The sequence below is a fragment of the Suncus etruscus genome, chromosome 4 (assembly GCF_024139225.1).
Source record: "Suncus etruscus isolate mSunEtr1 chromosome 4, mSunEtr1.pri.cur, whole genome shotgun sequence".
Taxonomy (NCBI): domain Eukaryota; kingdom Metazoa; phylum Chordata; class Mammalia; order Eulipotyphla; family Soricidae; genus Suncus; species Suncus etruscus.
The window spans coordinates 16,978,237-16,997,346 of NC_064851.1; the positions used below are offsets into that span (position 1 = coordinate 16,978,237).

The following is a 19,110-nucleotide window of genomic DNA, read 5'->3' on the forward strand; positions in this document are numbered from 1 at the left end:
TGGCCAAGCCTGCCCCTCCTGTGGGGTGGCAACAGGCCTTTGGGGAGAACCTCTAATCTTTCTTATACTGAAAAATAACATATGGACTGCTGTGTCAGTCCATGAGGGACTGGCTTGGTAGGTTGGATAAGCTGACCTTAGGCCTTCAAAGGGGCTTTGACCTTCCTCTGGCCTCCTGTCTTCACTCTTGGGATGTACAGTGTTTCTCAAACACTGCACCCTCACACCATCAAGGTTTCCCAACTAAGGGGCTATGTGGGAATACAAATCTACCTAGTGCCTGGGAGGGTGATTAGGGTGGTTTAGATAACTTCCCAGGAAGGGGGACGATGACCTCTAAAGCGAGATGGAGAGAAGGAAAGCCATTGCTTCGAGACCCACAGCCTCAGTACTTCCCCAGGCCTATCAGAGGGGCCTGCCTAGGGAGAGAGAGACTACAAGGCAAGGCTGGGTGGAGGAGAACAAAGGGCAGTTGCCAGGCCGGGAGATATCTGGGTGAATTCAGATTTGAATGTCTTCCTTTGGGGGCACTTCCTTAGTGTAAAGCAAGTGGTCTTGCTGGTTTCAGAAAGAACATAGCTTGTAAAAAATGAATAAATAAAAATTAACAAAAGGCATAGCTTGTCACCCAGTATGAGTTGACGTGACTAGGGCACTTTCTTTCTCAGTAGAGGACTCTCCCTTCCTGGAAGTGAGGCTGAGTACTGCAGAATTCACCTTCTCCCCCACCCTGGACTCAGTTCCCTTTATACTTGTCCCCTTGGTCCTAAAACGATGCTGCAAAGCACGCTGCCTACAGAGAGGGCTCAGCTCTGACCCAGAGTCAGAGATGGTGGTCAGTCAGCCACTCAGTGGTACTGCCCTCTGCTGCACCACTGGCCAGCTTCAGTGTCTGGGAGCACCTGCAGGATGGGGTAGGGATTGGGGTTCTCTGGGTCAGACAGTAGGCCCAGCCCTGATAGAACTTCTCATTCTGGGGAGGGGACAGACCTAGAGCTAAAATCAACACAAATAACCAACTCAATAAGTACAGATAAGGGGTACATTTATTTCCTAGTTGTGTTCTACTAGAAAATTTGAGGAGTTGCTCCAGGCAGTCAGGACGTATTAGAAGTGACGTGACAATTATGCCAAGATCTCAAGCAGTATCTGAACCACAAGGAAAGAATGTTCCAGATAAAGGAAAAACAACTACAAGGTCTTGGGGAAAGGGGAATATTGGAAGGCCACAGGATGTGGCTCAACACTGGAGTACTTACCTTGTATGTGGAGGCCCTGGGTTCAACACTCTGCACTGTAAAGAGAAAAACACACAGAAAGAGGAAGCTTGGAGGAGCTGAGGCCCAGAGAAATTGGAGCCTGCGCGTGAGATAGATAGGAAACTGCAAAGATGAGGCTGAGGCTGATGAAGCTGGCAGAGGGACTGTCCCTTCAGGACTGCATTTGAAAGGCTGTCTCTGGAGGGCAGGTCTGGAAGGTAGGAACTATCTAGAGCAGTGGCTGTGGTTGTAACCAAGCACTTATCCCAGGGTGCTGATCCCCACACATAAGTGTAACAGAATCAGGAGAAAGAAAAAACGTGCACTTTTTTGTGGGTGAGGTTGAGTTGGGTTGTGCATATTCTAGTAGTGCTCCAGGATAATTCTTTGCTATGTGATCAGGGGACCATATATGGAACCAAGGCCAGCTGTTTGGAGGGTAAGCGCTTTACCTGGACCGTGTAAAGATGAACAAATGCTTGCTCATAAGTTTGCATGTGCGCACACACACACAAGTGGAGGATCCTGTGGGGAAACTGGAAACTGTAGACCTAGGGTTGGGGTCCTCCGTAGAAGATTCTCTCCTGCTGAAAGCTCCCATCTCAAGTCACCCAACTGTATACCCAAGGCCTTTTCCTTCTAGTAGAGGAGGCTCAGGAATTTTCTGACCTCCATTCATGCACTTTGATGACTCTGTGCTAGAAGAAAATGAAAAGGGCAACCCCTCACACCCCTATGCACCTAAGGCCAATTAGGGCACCTTCCTGACAACAACCTACTTGGTCCTTTTTGTTTGTATCTACCTTCGGGGACCTCCTTATTGAAGGGGACTTGAGTTCTTAGGAGGGAGGGGTGGTTGCGTGGTCCCTTCCTGCCTTCTCATCTCAGGCTGGTCTAGAGGAGCAGGGGAGAGGTGGAGTGAGGGTGGGGTGGGGCTTCCCAAGGACTCCCCTGCAGAGGGGTGCTGTATTCCTAGGAATTCAGGGTTCCCCCTTGGGTCCCAGGAGCTCCAGCTCAGGCTGTCTGTGAAGGTGGGGTGATGCTGCACCCCCATCCCACCCCCATACACAAGCTCCACCCACCCTGCCTGTCTCATAATCGCACACTTGTGGTAGTAGTGGGGACCCTGGGTTGTGTTGCATGCTACCAGCAGCACTCTTTGGACGCGTTGCTGGGGGTGCTGGGGGTAAGGCATTGCATAATCGCCGAGGGGGCGGGGAAGGGGGTGGCGGGAGGCGGGACCCCTTCCCTTCCACTCGGTGTCCCAGCCGGCTGGGCTGGCAGGGCGGGCCGAAGCAGCGCCGGGGGCCGCTTCCCCATTCTCCCTATTGAGGCGTCAGAGCCATGGAGGCGCTAAGAGAATCCGTGCTGCATTTGGCTTTGCAGATGTCGACCTACAAGCGCGCCACGCTGGACGAGGAGGACCTGGTGGACTCGCTCTCCGAGGGGGACGGGTACCCCAATGGCTTGCAGGTAAGCAAGCGCCCTTCCCGGCCCTGGCTCGGCCCCAGCCCCAAGGTAGAGCCTGCTGGTGAGCATGCTCAGTGACGTGAGCGCACCCTCCTCCCTGGCCTGTCTGTACCCCACTCCCAGGGAAAAGAGCTGGCGGAGGGGGGGCCTTGCCTGTCTCGCTGCGGGAAAGGCTCCTTCTTGGGTCTGGATATACCCCTGTAGTGCTGCACTCCCCCCTGCCTCACAGTGGTCTCCCCTTTCTAGCTCAGCCCATCCCCAATTCCTTCCAACCACCTGTTGATGGGAATCCAGCTTGGGTTGAAGCAGTGCACACATTTGAATTGAGACAGAGGCGGGCAAGTCCCCATACTGGCAGAAATCAAGAGTGCCCCTTTTCCCTGGGGAAGACCTTGTGTACCTGCCACCCTCCTCCACCCCTGCAGTCTAGGGCAAGACCAGTGGGGGTCCCGGAGAGATAGTTTGCCTTGCCGATCCAGGACCAAAGGTGATTGGTTCGAATCCCGGTGTCCCATATGGTCCCTTGTGCCTGCCAGGAGCTATTTCTGAGCAGACAGCCAGGAATAACCCTTGAGCATCGCCGCGTGTGGCCCCCCCCAAAAACAAAACAAAACAAAACAAGACCAGTGGGGGTGGGCTGGTCACACTACCTCATTCTTCCTCTTTCTCCCATACCTGATCTTCCTGGGGTTAGGACTGGGACTTGAAACTCATTCTCTACCTTTCCTTGCCCCTTTTTAGCACACCCCACTCCCCAGTTCTGTCACTGAGCTGTGCTTACTCCCCATCTTGTATTGTGACCCTGTCTGCTTTTGTTCTCTCCTTTTGGGACAAGGGACCAGCTCTGAGTTGGACCTGGTGGGGTTTGGTCCCCAGGCAGGCAGGCAAGAACAAGTTGGATGTGTGAGGGATAGTGGCTGTGGGCTGACTCAGGAAGCTGGGTACCTTGGTCCAGAGGAACTTCTGTTAAGTTGACCATGGTAGCCAAGGGAGAGAGCTCAGAGCTGTCCAGTGAACTGAGACCAAATCTTAGTTCATGCTGAAGGTAAGTTTAGGAAGTCCAGCTGAGCCCTACACCAACACCCCTTAAAGAGGGAATAATTGTACTAAAAGGGGTAGCAGCATTCATAAAGGCCCCCTTCAAGTTAAGCTAGCCAAGGGAGTTTGAAACTCCTGATCCCAAATATTTTGCCCCAGAAGCCATATCAGTCTGCCTAATAATGTTCAGAGGCATAAAGTGTAGGTGGTTATAAGTTCCCACTTAACCAGTGAAGAAACCGAGGCTCTGAAAAGGAAAACAACTTGCCTTAGGTCATAGAGAATCTGGGAGTCAGAATCCAGACCCAGTCTTTCCAGTGGTCACTTTTCAGCCTGCAGACCCTTCTTAAGCTGCTAAATCTAGCCGGAAATTAGATCCCTGTGGCAGGCAGTGCTCACACCTCCTTTACAAATCAAAACAATCTAATCAGCAATCTTTTTCAGTCTCATCTTTCATAAGAGGTTCTAAATATATCAGCACAAAAGCATTCGGAATTCACAACAAAATAATATGCTGTGTGGTTGTTATCGTAGCCACAGCAGCCTTATTCTGATCTCTCAATATGTAAGACAACCCCTACCACTTCCCCACAAGACTGTGGTACCTCTGAAACTAGGGTTTAGGTTTGAGTTAGATTCTATTCATGCCCTTGGATGGGCTGCTTCATCTCTTTAAAATCACTTTTTCTACTTTGCAAAATGGGGGTTAGAGAAAGTGAATGTGATGTAAATAAACAGCACAGGGGCCTGCTGGGAGCATTGTTCTCATGACCTAAAAGGTAAGGGCTCCATGGCCATGTTCCAGATGATGCAGTGGTGAGAGACATTCCTGTGGTCACCTCCTCCTGGGGGTTGGGACAGGAGTCTGGCACCCCTACACCAAACTGCCAAGCTGGATATTTTGGCCACCTTTTCATACATGAAAAAGCCAGAGGCTACCCTGAGTATCCAGACTAGCTTGCTTTGAACCCACACAACTTTCTCAAAGAAAACTGTTACTTCACCATTGCTGCTTCTAAGAGTTAAGAACTCATTTGCCGTGCTCGCTTCGACAGCACATATACTAACATTGGAATGATACAGAGAAGATTAGCATGGCCCCTGCACAAGGATGACACGCAAATTCGTGAAATGTTCTATATTAAAAAAAAAAAAAAAAAAAAAAAAAGAAAAAAAAAAAAAAGAACTCATTTGCCCCGTGGGTTATGGAGCAGAATTTACTATTTTTGTTTTTATTCATTGCAAGTTTTTTTTTCTTCTGGATTTTGGGCCACACCTGGTGATGCTCAGGGGTTACTCCTAGCTGTGCATTCAGAAATTGCTCCTGGCTTGGGGGACCATATGAAATCCTGGGGAATTGAACTGTGGTCCATCCTAGGCTAGCGCGGGCAAGGCAGATGCCTTACTGCTTGCGCCACCGCTCCAGCCCCTACAAGCTTTTTTTTTTTTTTTTAATTTTAAACTTTTTTTTCTGGGGGAGGGTCACACCCGGCAACGCTCAGGGGTTACTCCTGGCTCCACGCTCAGAAATTGCTCCTGGCAGGCACGGGGGACCATTTGGGATGCCGCGATTTGAACCATCAACCTTCTGCATGGAAGGCAAATGCCTTACCTCCATGCTATCTCTCCGGCCCCTTAATTTTAAACTTTATTGATTGATTGATTGCTTTTTGGTCCACACCTGGCAGTGCCCAGGGGTTACTCTTGGACCTGCACTCAGAAAATAACACTGGCAGGCTGAGGGACATATGGGATGCCAGGGAATTGAACCAGGTCCCTCCTGGGTCAGACGCATGCAAGGCAAAAGCCCTACTGCTATGTGCTATCTCTCCGGCCCCATCCAGCTTTTTTGGGTCACACCCGCCAGTGATCAGGGGTTACTCCTGGCTATCTGCTCAGAAATAGCTCCTGGCAGCAACGGGGAGCATATGGGACGCTGGGATTTGAACCAACCACCTTTGGTCCTGGGACGGCTGCTTGCAAGGCAAACACCACTGTGCTATCTCTCCAGTCCCCCATTTTTTTTAATATTTTGATTGTCCTAAAAATTTATCAGCGGGGAGCTAGAGTGATAGTACAGCAGGTAAGGCACTTGTCTTGCATGCAGCCAACTTCGATTCGATTCTCCAGCATCTTATATGGTCCACCTGTCCTGCCAGGAGTGATTCTTGAGCTCAGATCCAGGAGTAGCTTCTGAACCTTATTGGGTGTGGCCCAAAAACGAACCCCACCAAAAACCCCACAAAAACAGGGAGCCAAAGGTTAGGCGCTTGCTTAGCATGTAGCATGGCTGTGATTCTGGTTCAAGTCCAGGCACTGCATATGGGACCTCACAACACTGCCAGGTATGGCCCTTGAGCATGACTGGATATGTCCCTCTTTCCCCCCAATCAAGTTAAAAAAGAAAATAGTGCCAGGAAAATGTCTCATAAGACTAGAGCAAATGTTAATGCATATGGAAGCCCTGGGTTCCATTCCCAGCACCATTTGATCCTCCAATGGTGGTCCTAAGCACAGTGCCACGGAGCATAACCTCGGAACTCTTTTGGAGGTTGGGGGGTAACCAGGTGGTGCTCAAGGATTACTTCTGGTTCTACACTCAGGGATCACTCCTAGTGGGCACAGGGAGAACCATATAAGATGCCAGGGATCAGCCACATGCAAGGCAAGTACCTTACCCCTTGTACTATCTCTTCAGCCCTTGAACTTTTGCAAGTGACCCCAAAAGGAAACAGTTATGAAAGAAAACAGTAATTTTTTATACTTGTTCATATAGGTTTTTTGTTGTTGTTGTTGTTTGTTTTTTTTGTTCATATAGGTTTTTAAGCATAGTTGAACTGGCTAAAAGTACACCATGTTGTGTCCTTTATTTTTTTTAAAATTTAATGCCACTATAGAAGCATTATTATGTTGTCAAAAATTTCCCAAACACTGGGGCCAGAGTGGTGGAGCTAGAGGTAAGGTGTCTGCCTTGCAAGCGCTAGCCTAGAACGGAGTGCAGTTTGATCCCCCATTATCCCATATGGTCCCCCCAAGCCAGGAGCAGTTTCTGAGTGCATAGCCGGAAGTAACCCCTGAGTAATAGGTGTGGACCAAAAAACCAAAAAAAAGAAGGGGAGGGGCCGGGCGGTGGCACTAGAAGTAAGGTGCCTGCCTTGCCTGCGCTAGCCTTGGATGGACCGCGGTTCGATCCCCCGGTGTCCCATATGGTCCCCCAACCCAGGAGCGACTTCTGAGCACATAGCCAGGAGTAACCCCTGAGCGTCACCGGGTGTGACCCAAGAACCAAAAACAAAAAAAAAGAAAAGAAAAGAAAGAAAACTTCCCCAAACATGCCACCAATTAAAGATGATAACTTAGAGTCTCAGAACATGAAAATATTTCCCCAATTTTCTGTAGTTGAACCACAGGACCAATAACTTGTACATGAATTGAGAAAAAATTAGAAAACTATCACTAAGAGGGGCCAGAGTAATGGCATAGCAGTAGGGCATTTGCCTTGCATGCTGCTGACCCAGGACAGACCTGGGTTCAATCCCCAGCATCCCATATGGTCTCCTGAGTCTGCCAGGAGCGATTTCTGAGTGCAGATCCAGGAGTAACCCCTGAGTGTCGTCGGGCTTGGGCCAAAAAACAAAAAAGAAAACTATCACTAAGAATAAACAGTGTTTGCTTTTCTTTTTTCTTTTTTTTTTTTTTTTTTTGGTTTTTGGGCCACACCCGTTTGACGCTCAGGGGTTACTCCTGGCTATGTGCTCAGAAATCGCCCCTGGCTTGGGGGGACCATATGGGACGCCGGGGGATCGAACCGCGGTCCTTCCTTGGCTATCGCTTGCAAGGCAGACACCTTACCTCCAGCGCCACCTACCCGGCCCATGCTTTTCTTTTTTCTTTAATCTTTTTGTTTTTGTTTTTGTTCCACACTAGTGATGCTTAGGGCTTACTCCTGGATGCACTCAGGAATTATTCCTGGAAGTGCTTTAGGGACCATATAGGATACCAAGGATTGAATTCCTAATGGCTTCATGAAAGGCTACTTCATGTACTTCTGTACTGCTACGTGGTCCACTTTCCTTTGTCTTAAACACTTTGATTTTTTGTTTGTTTGTTTGTTTTTGGGCCACACCCGGTGACGCTCAGGGGTTGCTCCTGGCTGTGCGCTCAGAAGTCGCTCCTGGCTTGGGGGACCATATGGGACACCGGGGGATCGAACCGAGGTCCATCCAAGGCTAGCGCAGGCAAAGCAGGCATCTTACCTCTATCGCCACCGCCCGGCCCCAACACTTTGATTTTTTAAAAGCAATTAGATACATTTCGAAGGTTTAAGCTAAAGGAATGACTATTCTACACCCCAGTTTAGACTGTAGATGTGGCTTTGCCTATTTCTAGTTAACCCCTCTAAAATGGAACTTGTTATTTTGTGGGGCTGGCATGCAAAGAGATCAGATGTTGAAGTAGAACAGAGATTTGCAAAAAGAATGGTTACTAGGGGGCCGGGCGGTGGCGCTAAAGGTAAGGTGCCTGCCTTGCCTGCGCTAGCCTTGGACGGACCGCGGTTCGATCCCCCGGTGTCCCATATGGTCCCCCAAGCCAGGAACAACTTCTGAGCACATAGCCAGGAGTAACCCCTGAGCGTTACTGGGTGTGGCCCAAAAACCAAAAAAAAAAAAAAAATGGTTACTAGACTTAAGTGCTATCTCTGAGCTGTCTTGCTTGGTGAGTCCCCATAATAATTTCCATGGCAACCCAATTTACTTTCTCTGAGGTCTGTACAGTTCTCACTTATTTGTCTCATTTAAATCTTTACGATAGCTTTGAGAAGTGGATTAATTAACAGTAACTACATTTTTCAAAAAAAGAAAGCTGTTGGACTTGAGAAAGTTCAGCAGGCAGAGCACTTGCTTTCCACACGACTGACCTGGATTCAATCCTCAGCACCACATATGGGCCTCTCAAGAACTGCCAGGAATTAATAATACCTGAGCACAGAGCCAGGAGTAAAATCTGAGCATAACCAGGTCTGGCCCTCAAATAGAAATAAGAGAAGCCCGAGGTCCAGAAATTGACTGGAAGACTGAGCCTCTTGTTCTCAATAAAGTTACCTTTGACTTCATTGAGATCCTGTGAGGCACCTTTTTCCCCATGCCATCCAGTACTGGGTATTCCTCATAGAAACAAGGAGATCTGGAAAATGCTTGTTCTAAATACCAGGCTTTGAGGACCAGAGAGATAGTACAGCAAATAGGGAGCTTGTCTTTCACACGACTGACCCAGATTCAATCTCCAGCATTTCATGGCATCTCCCAAGCCCACTCAGAGTAATTCCTGAGTACAGAGCCAAAAGTAACCCCTGTGCATTACTAGCTATGTTATGTCCCCAAAATATCAATAACAACAATTTAAAAAATCCTTAAATATTAGACTTTGGGGCCTAGAGAGATAATACAGTAAGCGGGGCACTTACCTTGAATGTGGCTGACTAGGTTTGATCCCCAGTATCCCATATAGTCCCTTGAGCCCTGCCAGGAGTGATTCCGACAGCAGAGTTAGGAGTAACCCTTGAGCATCTCCAAGTGAGGCCCTAAAGCAATCTCCTCAAATACTAAGTCTCTTAGGCCTGGAGAGATAATACAGTATCTTGAACATAGCCAACCCAGGTTTGGTCTCCAGCATCGCATATGATCCCCAAAGCCCACCAGGATTAACTCTTGATTGAATACTGCTGGATATAATGAAGAAAAAAAAAAAAAAGGAAAAAGAAGTAAATACTAGACTTCGTTTTGTTTTATGGTTTTTGGGCCATACCTGGCAGCATTCAGGGGTTACTCCCTGAACTGCACTCAGAAATCACTCCTGGCAGGCTCAGGAGACTATATGGGATACCAGGAACTGAACCCAGGTTCATCCTGGGTTGGCCACATGCAAGGCAAATGCCCTACCGCTGTGCTATTGCTCCAGCCTAATACTAGACTTTGATTTTTTTTTTTTTCTTTTGGCTACATCTGGAAGTATTCAGGAATCATTCCTGGCAGGCTTAGGGGGACCATATGTGATGCTGGAGTCTGAACCTGGGTTGGCTGTGTATAAGTCGAGAGCCTTTTTAGCTGTACTCTGGCTTTGGCCTGTAGACGTTATATCTACTAAAACCGGGAGAGATTGCTCAAAGCTGTGCATTTAGGAGTCTTGGGTTTGGTTTCTGTAGCACATGGTTCCATCCCACATCCCACCCCAGCATTGCCAGGTATGATGCTTCACTTCAAAAAAAAAAAAAAATTTCCAAGAAAGCCTCTCTTCCACACAGGTATTGTTTCCCCCTCCCACACACATAGGTATTGCTTTAAGTTATCAATCAAGTTATTATGAAGTTGGAGGTGTTTGTATATGTACTGGAGAGGTGAGGGGACACTCTGTCTCCCAGAGATTGCCAACGGAAGGAAGTTCATCATATGGAAACTTGATTGGGAGTCATTTCCCTAACCTCAAAGCCTCATGGCCATGCCACGCTGAGCTGTCATGGTCTCTCTGCTCTGAAAAGTGGATCACCCTGCCAGCCCTCCCAGGGTGGCCAACTCTCAAGCTGCAGGGGCCAGGCTCCCTGCCAAAGCTTGGCCATGCTGGCTCCTTTTTTTACTGTTCCTCACTGCCCAGATAGTGGAGGATGTGGTGGTGGCTCAAGAAAAAAAGCTTCTGCCTTCCCTACAGACCCTCAGCTTACTCTGAAATATGGTAACAGCCTTAACCTTACTCCACCCCTTCTGTTGCTGGCTGGTCTCCTGGGCCCCAGGCGCTGAGTGCTTCCCTGCAAAACTCGTTCTGGTATACAAGCCAGGCACTCACTTCTGTAACCGAATATTTATCCCTCATCCGGGCTTTGTTCCTTATGCTCTGGAAACCCTGGGAACTTCTACGCTTGCTGCTCACTGGGCTGGGTCTCCCTCCCTCCTTCCTTCTATACCTTCATTTCTGGCTCCTCCTATCTCTTGATTTTTGGACCACACCTGGCAATGCTCAGGGCAATGCTCCTGGCTCTGCACTCAGGAAGTACCCCAGGAGGTGCTCAGGGGACCATATGGGATGCCAGGGATTGAATCTGAGTCAGCTGTGTGTAAGGCAAGAGCCCTAACCCTATCCACTGTACTTTCTCTCTGCCTCCTCTTTCCCTCCACCCATCCCACCAACTTTCCAGGGCATCTGTTTCATCTGTTTCTTTCCATTTCACCCCTTCTCTGTCTCACCCAATAAACAAGATAGAGAGACTTCCTGTGAGTTGACTGTAGAAATTTTCTCTGACTTCTGAGTTGTCGGCACTACTCCGTGATGGGGGATACTCATTCAGGGGTCTCAAACTCAATTTACCTGGGTGCCGCAGGAGTCAAAGTCGGGGTGATCCTTGAGTGAACAGTCAGTAGTAAGCCTTGAACATTGGGGAGTGTGACCCAAACAACTAAAACAAAACAAAACAAAACAAAAAGGATTCCTCTAGGGCAGGGCCACAAAATGTTGTACGGAGGGCTGCAAACGGCCTGCGGGCCGCAAGTTTGAGAATTCTGCGATTACCTGTTTCAAAAGGGAATGGGTAGCCCGCTGCTGACCATCGCATACTTTAGATTCCTGCAGCCTGGTCTCTGTGTCTAGCTCTAGCATGTCTTCATCTCCATTAGAAATAGGAGAAGCTGGGGGCTGGAGAGATAGTATAGAGGTAGTGCATTTGCCTTGCATGCAGAAGGATGGAGGTTCGAATCCCGGCATTCCATATGGTCCCCTGAGCCTGCCAGGAGTGATTTCTGAGCGTAGAGCCAGGAGTAACCCCTGAGCACTGGCGGGTAACCAAAAAGAAAGAAATAGGAGAAGCCCTCTCTGTGGGCCTTGGAAGGAGACTGGACTGGGACAGTGGGATCAGAAAGGAGAAGGGGGTTGAAGCCTCAAACCTGGCCTGGACAGTCTCTCTAAGCCTCCAAGGTGGCAGATGGCTCCTGCTCCAGGGAGATTCCTCATCATTCCTAATTCCTCTGGAACTGGGCTTGTCCAGAGACCAAGATACCCTGAGCCAGACAGTGCCAGTCAGGGTCAGAACATGACCAAGGTTGCAAAGCCAATTTTCCAGTTTAATTGCAGTCTCTGCCTCAAACTGCGACTTCAGATTTAATTCTGACCTAATCCTAATTACATCCAACAGCAAACACCCTCTGTTGGCTAGGCACTGACAGTGAGGCTTACTGTAGCTTTCTGCTCCTTGGGGTCAACATGGCCTCCTTAGGCTACAGCTGTGGGTCCAGCAGAGAAGGATTTTCTCCCTGTTCTCATCTCTCTCTACTCCTGCTTCACTTCCTGTGTCTCTTCTGGAGCTAATACAGTACCTTACCTCCTCTTTAGGACATTATGGCTATAGAATAGCATCATTTATCAACAGCACAGAAATAGCCATGTGGCAATTACTCGAGTTCCAACTACTATATTTACTTCTTTTCCTTCCCTCCTTGTTTCTTTGGTCATGTCCCCTTCTTCCCTTTATCCCCAAATCATTGTGCTCCTCTACTTCCCAAGTCAGCACCAGATAGAGGGGTGCCAAGGTTTCACTGTCTTTATTAGAGCTGAGCTGTAACCATGGGGGTCCCTGGTTAGCAGAAGGCAGAGGGTGAGGCCAAGGCTGAAGAGCAAAAGGCAAAGCTGCTATTTTGTTGTCTTTGAGCCTAAAGGATGAGGCCACCAGGAGTACCCTTAAACCTCTGAGGGCTGTAATCATGCTAACATCATGCCAGGTTGTCTGATGTGCCAGCTCCTCTCTCTCTCTGGATGACGGTTCTGTTAGCAGCCTCGTCAGAATCTCTCTCTAATATTGTTAGAATTGGGGGTGGAGTTACCTAAGAGACTGAGGAAGGGTGAAGAGGGAGAGCCAATGTGATTTTTGTTTTATGGTGTCAGAGATCAAACCCAGAGCCCCAAGCAGGCAAATAAACACTCCTTTCCTTAGCAGTATTCCTGGGCCTTGTTTCTTAAGTTTTTTTGTTGTTTGGATCTTGGTTGGGGGCTACACCTGGCAGTGCCCAGGGCTTAATCCTGTCTCTGCACTCAGGGATCACTCCAGCAGAGAACTGAGAATGAAACCTGGGTTGATTGCAAGCAAAGCAAGCATCTAAATTCTTATCTTCTCACTCTGTTTCTTTGGAAAGATTCTGATGGGATTTCAGGAGGCAATACTTCCACACCCCAAATCTGGCACAGCTGCTCCGGTGTCTGGCCTCCCTGATCTCTCAGGAAATGCCACTCACCCCTAAGTTCCTTTTCTTGGTTTTAGAACCTGCTTTGTTTTCCATAAAAGCTCTGTGTTCCCCTTTCTCCGATAAAGATAAAGATATTTCCGTCATTTCCTGTCCAGAAAATGCCCACCAGTGAGCAGAAGGCTTCTTGGTGCCCTCCCTTCAGCTCTTCACAGCTTTTAGAACAGTAGAACCCCTCTACTGTTGGGGGGACATTTGCAGATCAGAAGTGGGGGCATCATCTTCCTGCGCCTCTTCAAACTCACTCTTGCTGCCTCCTTTCCTACTTCCCTTTATCCCTTGCTCCTACCACCTTGTCTAAGTTTCACATGTGTGACTCAGATCCTTGGGAAACGTTGCGAGTTTTGTAACCTACCAGTGCCCCTCAGCACCTGGGCTTTCTCCATCTCATCTCTTCTCTCCCCCATTCACCTGGCCTACACCTATTTATTTTTTTAAGACTGGCCCAAGCATCCCAACCCAGACCACCTAACTTTGTGAGGCTCTTATCTGGTTCTCTGTGGGACTGTGTGACTAGCAAAAAGCCAGAATTGATGCTCTCCGAGTTGATGCTCAGATTGTTTGTCCCTGGCTATAAAAAAAAAAAAAAAAAATCACAGAATTGACCCCAGCCTCCAGGAGCTGCTCTGTACAGTGGGTCTGGCTTTGGTAGGAGGCACCTCTTGGAACAGAGGGGAGCCCCAGCTGAGGTGCGAGACATTGGGCTAAGGGCTCCCAAGGGTTGTTGCCTGGTACGTTCCTCTTCAAGCCTGGTGAGGAGGGGGGCCCTGCCACTCCCTCCACTTCCTCTCATTGTGCCTCCCTTCCTGTTTAGCTAGACTGGGAGACTGCAGTCAGTTTTCCTCCCTTTGAGGACCTGTCTTCGTGAAGCTTTTTCTCCAGGGCATCTCCCAAGGCTTGAAGCCCCGGCCCACTGTGGGCTCTGGAATCGACAAATTTGGGCTCAGAGCCCAGCACCGTCCACTTAGCAGTGCCAGGTGGAGGCGAAACTGGACTTCATTCGCATCCTGTCGGGAATTGCTCTGTGTCGTTTATTTTATGTCAGGATGAATCCCACTTCTCTCGTGAGACCATAAGGCTTCCACAGGCTGTGGTCGAGAGTTTTGGGGGAAGTCTGAGCCATGGCTGAGTCATCAGGCTCTGTGTGGATGGAGGGGCCATAGAAAGCGCCCAACTGACCACTCATTGGAGGCCTTCAAGTCCAAACATCCTGTTCTTTTTTTTTTTTTTTTTCTTAGCTCCTTACTGGAGAAACAGGGAAAAGCAGTGTGTTTTTTAAATTTTTTTTTTGTTTCTTTTGTTCACCCCATATCGGGTGACACACCCAAAAAAAAAAAAATACAGGCCTGGCTGTGTTGCTGATATTTTGGAGCAAATTCCAGCTGCAGAACAGGGCCGTGGTTCTTTGCCTGGATTAGGACTCGAATCCGTGGGAACTGAACACCCCTGAGGCCGGAGGGCAGCCCTGATGTCGCCTCGGGGTGTGTCACAGAGCCCCTTCCTCCTAGGGAAGGGGGGCTCTCAGCTCACATCCCCCCCATCCCTCCTGCCTTCTTCCCTGCAGGTGAACTTCCGAAGTCCCAGGACGGGCCAGAGGTGCTGGGCCTCACGAACCCAGGTGGAGAAGCAGCTGGTGGTGTTGGTGGCCCTACTGGCCATGGGATTGCTGGCCAGTCTGGCAGCATTGGGCATCCAGTACCGAACAAGTAGGTGCCTGTGGGTTGCATCTCGGGTTTACAAACTCACTTATGCCCTAGTTCTACCTGTGTTAGGGCCTTTCCTGCTTCTCTGGGGCTGTTTCCAAAGCAGAGACCCCAGGCCTGGAAGGTTCCAGTGCAAGTATGTGGCAAGACCTGGGAGGTGGGCCTCGTGGGGGAAGGTTTAGGAGTGAAAATAAGGTAATTCCAAGACCCTGCCTAGCCACTTGTCTCCTGTATGACCTTGGAGAAGCCACCTAAGTTATCAGAACCTCTGTCTTTGTCTCCTTGAGGTAGAGAAAACCTCGTCAGTTTGGGGAATGGCTCCAAGGATTAGAATGCGTGTCACGTAGCTTGGTGCCCAGTGATTTCTTTGACCTCAGTTCCAGGTTCGGTTAGGCCAGTCACACGCGGCTGGCACCGTCCACCACCTATAGAGCCAACAAAACAGCTAGAAGACCTTCTGTTTACTGAGTAGTTTCCAGGAACCAAATGTGCCTCTCTCCCTTACAAATAGGTCTCATCTCCTCAGAGCAACTTAAAGAGGCCATGTAACAATAATCACTTTCTAGGATGGGACTTTTCCAGGGATAGATGACCAGTGTGATAGGTAGAAGGAAAACTGAAAACCACCCCTAGTTTTGTAGACCCTAGGGTTCAGGCTGTATCTCCCTTTGTATCATGGTGCATTCCATTCTGTGCTTAACTCCCAGAGGAACTGTTCCTTCCTTGTCGGGCTGCCCTTGTGGACTCCTCTCATTACATTTCTGTGTCTGACTCCATAGAGCTATAGGATTAACATTTCCACTCAGGACTCTTCCTCAGTCCTCAGTGAGTAGCTCATTTATGGCTCAGACAAAAGCTGCCAGGTGTCTGTCTCAGTGAGAATCAGGAAGGGCAGGTCCTTATTAAAAATGACATAGACCCCAGTACCCACCCTGCCCCTCATTATGCTTTCTGACAGGACAGGGAAGCTGCTGAGGGTCCATCCCTCTGACCTTATCAGCAGCTTCTCCTTTTGAACCAGGAGATACCTGCCTTGGTCCTCTGAGAACTCTGGAAGCTGATGACCTTTCTGTGGTGGGGGTGAGAGGAGACTATGCTGTGTTCGAGAGGGTGATGAAGGTCTGGGGGGTTTCCAGAGAGAGGGCAGGGTTTCATGGAAATTATTTTACACCCTTCCTGCTTCCTTGCTTCCTTCCTTCAGTCTTTACTCCACAATGCTTATGTGCAGACTATGTGGGGCACCCAGCTGGTACTTCAGAAATAATTGCTTGATTATTTCATTGTATGCTTAACAGTTCATAGATGTTTTGCCAAATGTGCCAGGCACAGCAGGTGCCTCATGTGCTTTTTGCTTAATAAAGTAATCATTTCTAAGCCCTTCACCCTCTGTGCTTAACGAATTCTCATGTGCTGTCAGTGTGCGTGTAATTTGCAAAGTAAAAGACTGAGCAGACAGTGGCAGAGAGGAAGACGAAGCTGGGAACAGTCTTTTGCTGCTGGTCACCTTGTCTTGTGGCTAACATTTTGCCTTATCCTAAATCAATGTCCTTTTGGAAGGTCCATGTTCTTGGCCCTATCCTATGTTTGGGGGAGCTGGCAAAATCCTAGAAACTTCTGGTCCCCTGTTATTGCCTCTGGGAGTCCCCAGGCCTGGCTTTTTGTGATTGGGCCCAAAGCATTCTAGCTTTCAATCAGGTGGGAAGGGTATTCTCCAGGCTGAGAGGAAGAAGCCTTTGCCCTCAGGATGGAGCCCAACTAGGGATCAGGTAACCTAAGCTAGTCCATGAGCCTTGCTGGCTGCCTTGGCTTGGGCACATGGTTACCACCTCGGATATTGGCAGTGACTTCATTTCTCAGCACTAGGTTGCGGCATCAGCCAGATGGGAGCAAACATGAGGTCATAAGTAAATCTGAAGATTTGAAAGTCTCACCTCTTCAGTTATGTCTGGGCACTGAGATACATGTTTGTCTACCTTCCTGCTACACCCTTATTTCCAGAAACTTGCCTATGCTCTACAAACTGTGGCAGTAAACCAAACAATGCTTTTGGGAAATGTCCCAAAGTGTCTCATTCAGCATTGAAACTAGACAAGTATCCAGGCAAGTGTCTAAACTAATTCTGGATCCCTTGGTACTTGATGCCTTCTCCACTGATCAGATGCATGCTAAAGGGAGGCAATGTTTGCCTCTTTAGGTGATGCCCAAATGCTAGCTAGTGTTTTTTCATTCATTCATGATTTCATTTGTACATTCAGCAAAAGAGTTTATACCTGCTAGGTGCCAAGTATAATACTGGATGAAGGAAATAAAAATGCCCAGCCCACAAGTTTCCAGTCGGTGGAAGAGTAAACAAGGAAGCAGCCTAGTAGCCAAAGGCCTAGCTGTGATGAGATCTGGGAAGGCTTCTCTACAGAGATGGGGCCTGAGCCAAGTGGGCGAGTGTTGATCTTAGCATAAGATGCAGGTGTCCAGGAAGTTATTAGTCACATAAAGATGCCTTAAGTTCCGACTGGGCAAGGAATAGTTGGTAATGGACCTATAAACTATTAAGCAGGTACTTAAATAATAAAGTGATTATTGCTTAATCGAACCTTACAACTTAGTGAACTTAGTGAAGAACGTAAACTTCAGACTAGTTCCTGCAGACTGGAGTCTTAGGCTAAGCTCAGATCCCTTTATCGTAACTAAAAATCTGTCATACACCCCTGATATATCTAAATCCCTAAGGACACTCTCCTATCACAGTCTGTCTTCTGGGTTTTCCCAGACTTGAATCCTGCATTTGTTATTTACAAAGAATAGATATTATTAGGCTTTTTCAAACTAGATAGAAATTTTCTACCTTCAAGCCTGTTCTGATAAAAACTGGAAATTCTCTGAGGTGGGATGTTAGCCATACTACTCTGATTACGGTGATCTGATAAGATCATGAATAGATCTGATAAGAGATCATGGGATCATATCCCCCACCATTTCCTTTCTCTATTTCCATGTTTAAGGCTTCAATAACCCTTAATGACTTTATAATCTCCTCCAAGCATGTCATCACCTCAAATCTAATCATGCATAATTCTCTGCTCCTGTGCTGTTCTTCTGAGTTCTTCATTGCCCTCCAGGACTTTGTTTTGGTCACCAGCTGTGAATTAGCCCATTGGCTATGTCTTGTTTCTGAATGGGATGATGCCTGGCCCCCTCTGTCTTCTCTAAGGAACCGGCCCTCAGACTCTAGAGCTGAGCCCATATGCATAATTAGGAGGTTGTTTCAGAGAATTGGACACCACTATGCTGCCTTATTTCTAGATAGAAAAATCAAGGCTCTAAGTAACTGGGGTTTGCTCAAAGCCCATAGCTGGAGGCAGAAAGTTGGTATTTTTAGGGGGCCAGAGTGATAGTACAAAGGGTAGGACATTTGCCTTGCATGCAGCCAATCTAGGTTCCCATATGATATGATAAAGCACCAGCAGGTGTAATTCCTGAGTGCAGAGCCAGGAGTAAGCACTGGGTATGGCCAAAAGACCAAGAAAGAAGAAAAAAACAGTTGAGATTTAGGCCCACATCTATGAGCCTCCAAAGCATATCCTGCCTCACTCCTCCGGGTTCAGCAGGAGAAAGGAACTGGCTGGACGGGTCTGTCCCTGGGCTCTCAAGCATGTGGCTGGTGGAGTGTGAGTGAGGGGACAGAACAGAGCCTACCCCTGAAGGTGCAGCCAGCAGACAAGAGACTAGTTCTCCTTATAACCCTGCTACCTCCTTCTAGTTATAAGCTCAGATCTGGATCCCTTGAAACAGAATTATCCTGGCCTCCTTAGGGGCAGGCAGAGGTGTGTCCCCAGTGTCATTTGTGTCATGAGGTTCTCTGGGCCTGTGTTCTAACTGCCAGCCTGGGTCTGTGGCCAGGTCCATTTTTCAAGGGCAGGCCACTGCTGAGGCTGCTCATAGTTTGGTGTCTTTGCTGGAACCCACAGACCAGCCAGAGTCAAAAGTTTTCTATGGATAGTCCATGCCTCCTATGTCCTGTGAGAGTGGCTCACAGGTGGTGTGTTTTGGGGGTATTTGGGGGGTACTTTAAGGGTTAGCAGCCCTGCCTTCTGCCCTGCAATGGCAGGAAGTCTTGGAGGCTCTTCAGTGTGGGCTCTGAGTAATCCCCTCATCCCCAGACTCAGAGCACATGTATGGGAGAGAAGGTGAATCTCAAATCCAATTGATTGGGAGCAAAGTACTTTGTTTCTCTGTCCCTCAATGTCCCCCTCTGTGAGAAGGGCATAGCCGAGCCCAGTAACTCTTGGAACTATTTTTTACCCGGTGTATTAAGGATTATTTTTACTGTAATAATCCTGCATCAAGGAAAGGGTTTTTTTTCCC

General features: G+C 48.4%; 1 protein-coding gene and 1 non-coding gene across 3 annotated transcripts in view; both read left to right on the forward strand.

The window, feature by feature from the left end:
• The window catches only part of ECE1 (endothelin converting enzyme 1), a 133,797-nt gene that overhangs the window by 68,951 nt on the left and 45,736 nt on the right, over nt 1-19,110 (forward strand). The window contains exons 2-3 of one of the 2 annotated variants that reach the window (XM_049771990.1): nt 2,646-2,732; nt 14,610-14,751. In XM_049771990.1, coding sequence (XP_049627947.1) covers nt 2,646-2,732; nt 14,610-14,751 — 229 coding nt within the window. Of the gene's footprint in view, nt 1-2,603; nt 2,733-14,609; nt 14,752-19,110 lie in introns of those variants that run through there. The other variant, XM_049771989.1, reaches the window with a different exon arrangement.
• On the forward strand, nt 4,807-4,913 carry LOC126008413 (U6 spliceosomal RNA). Its single transcript, XR_007495746.1, has one exon. It is a non-coding gene; the product is annotated as a U6 spliceosomal RNA (small nuclear RNA).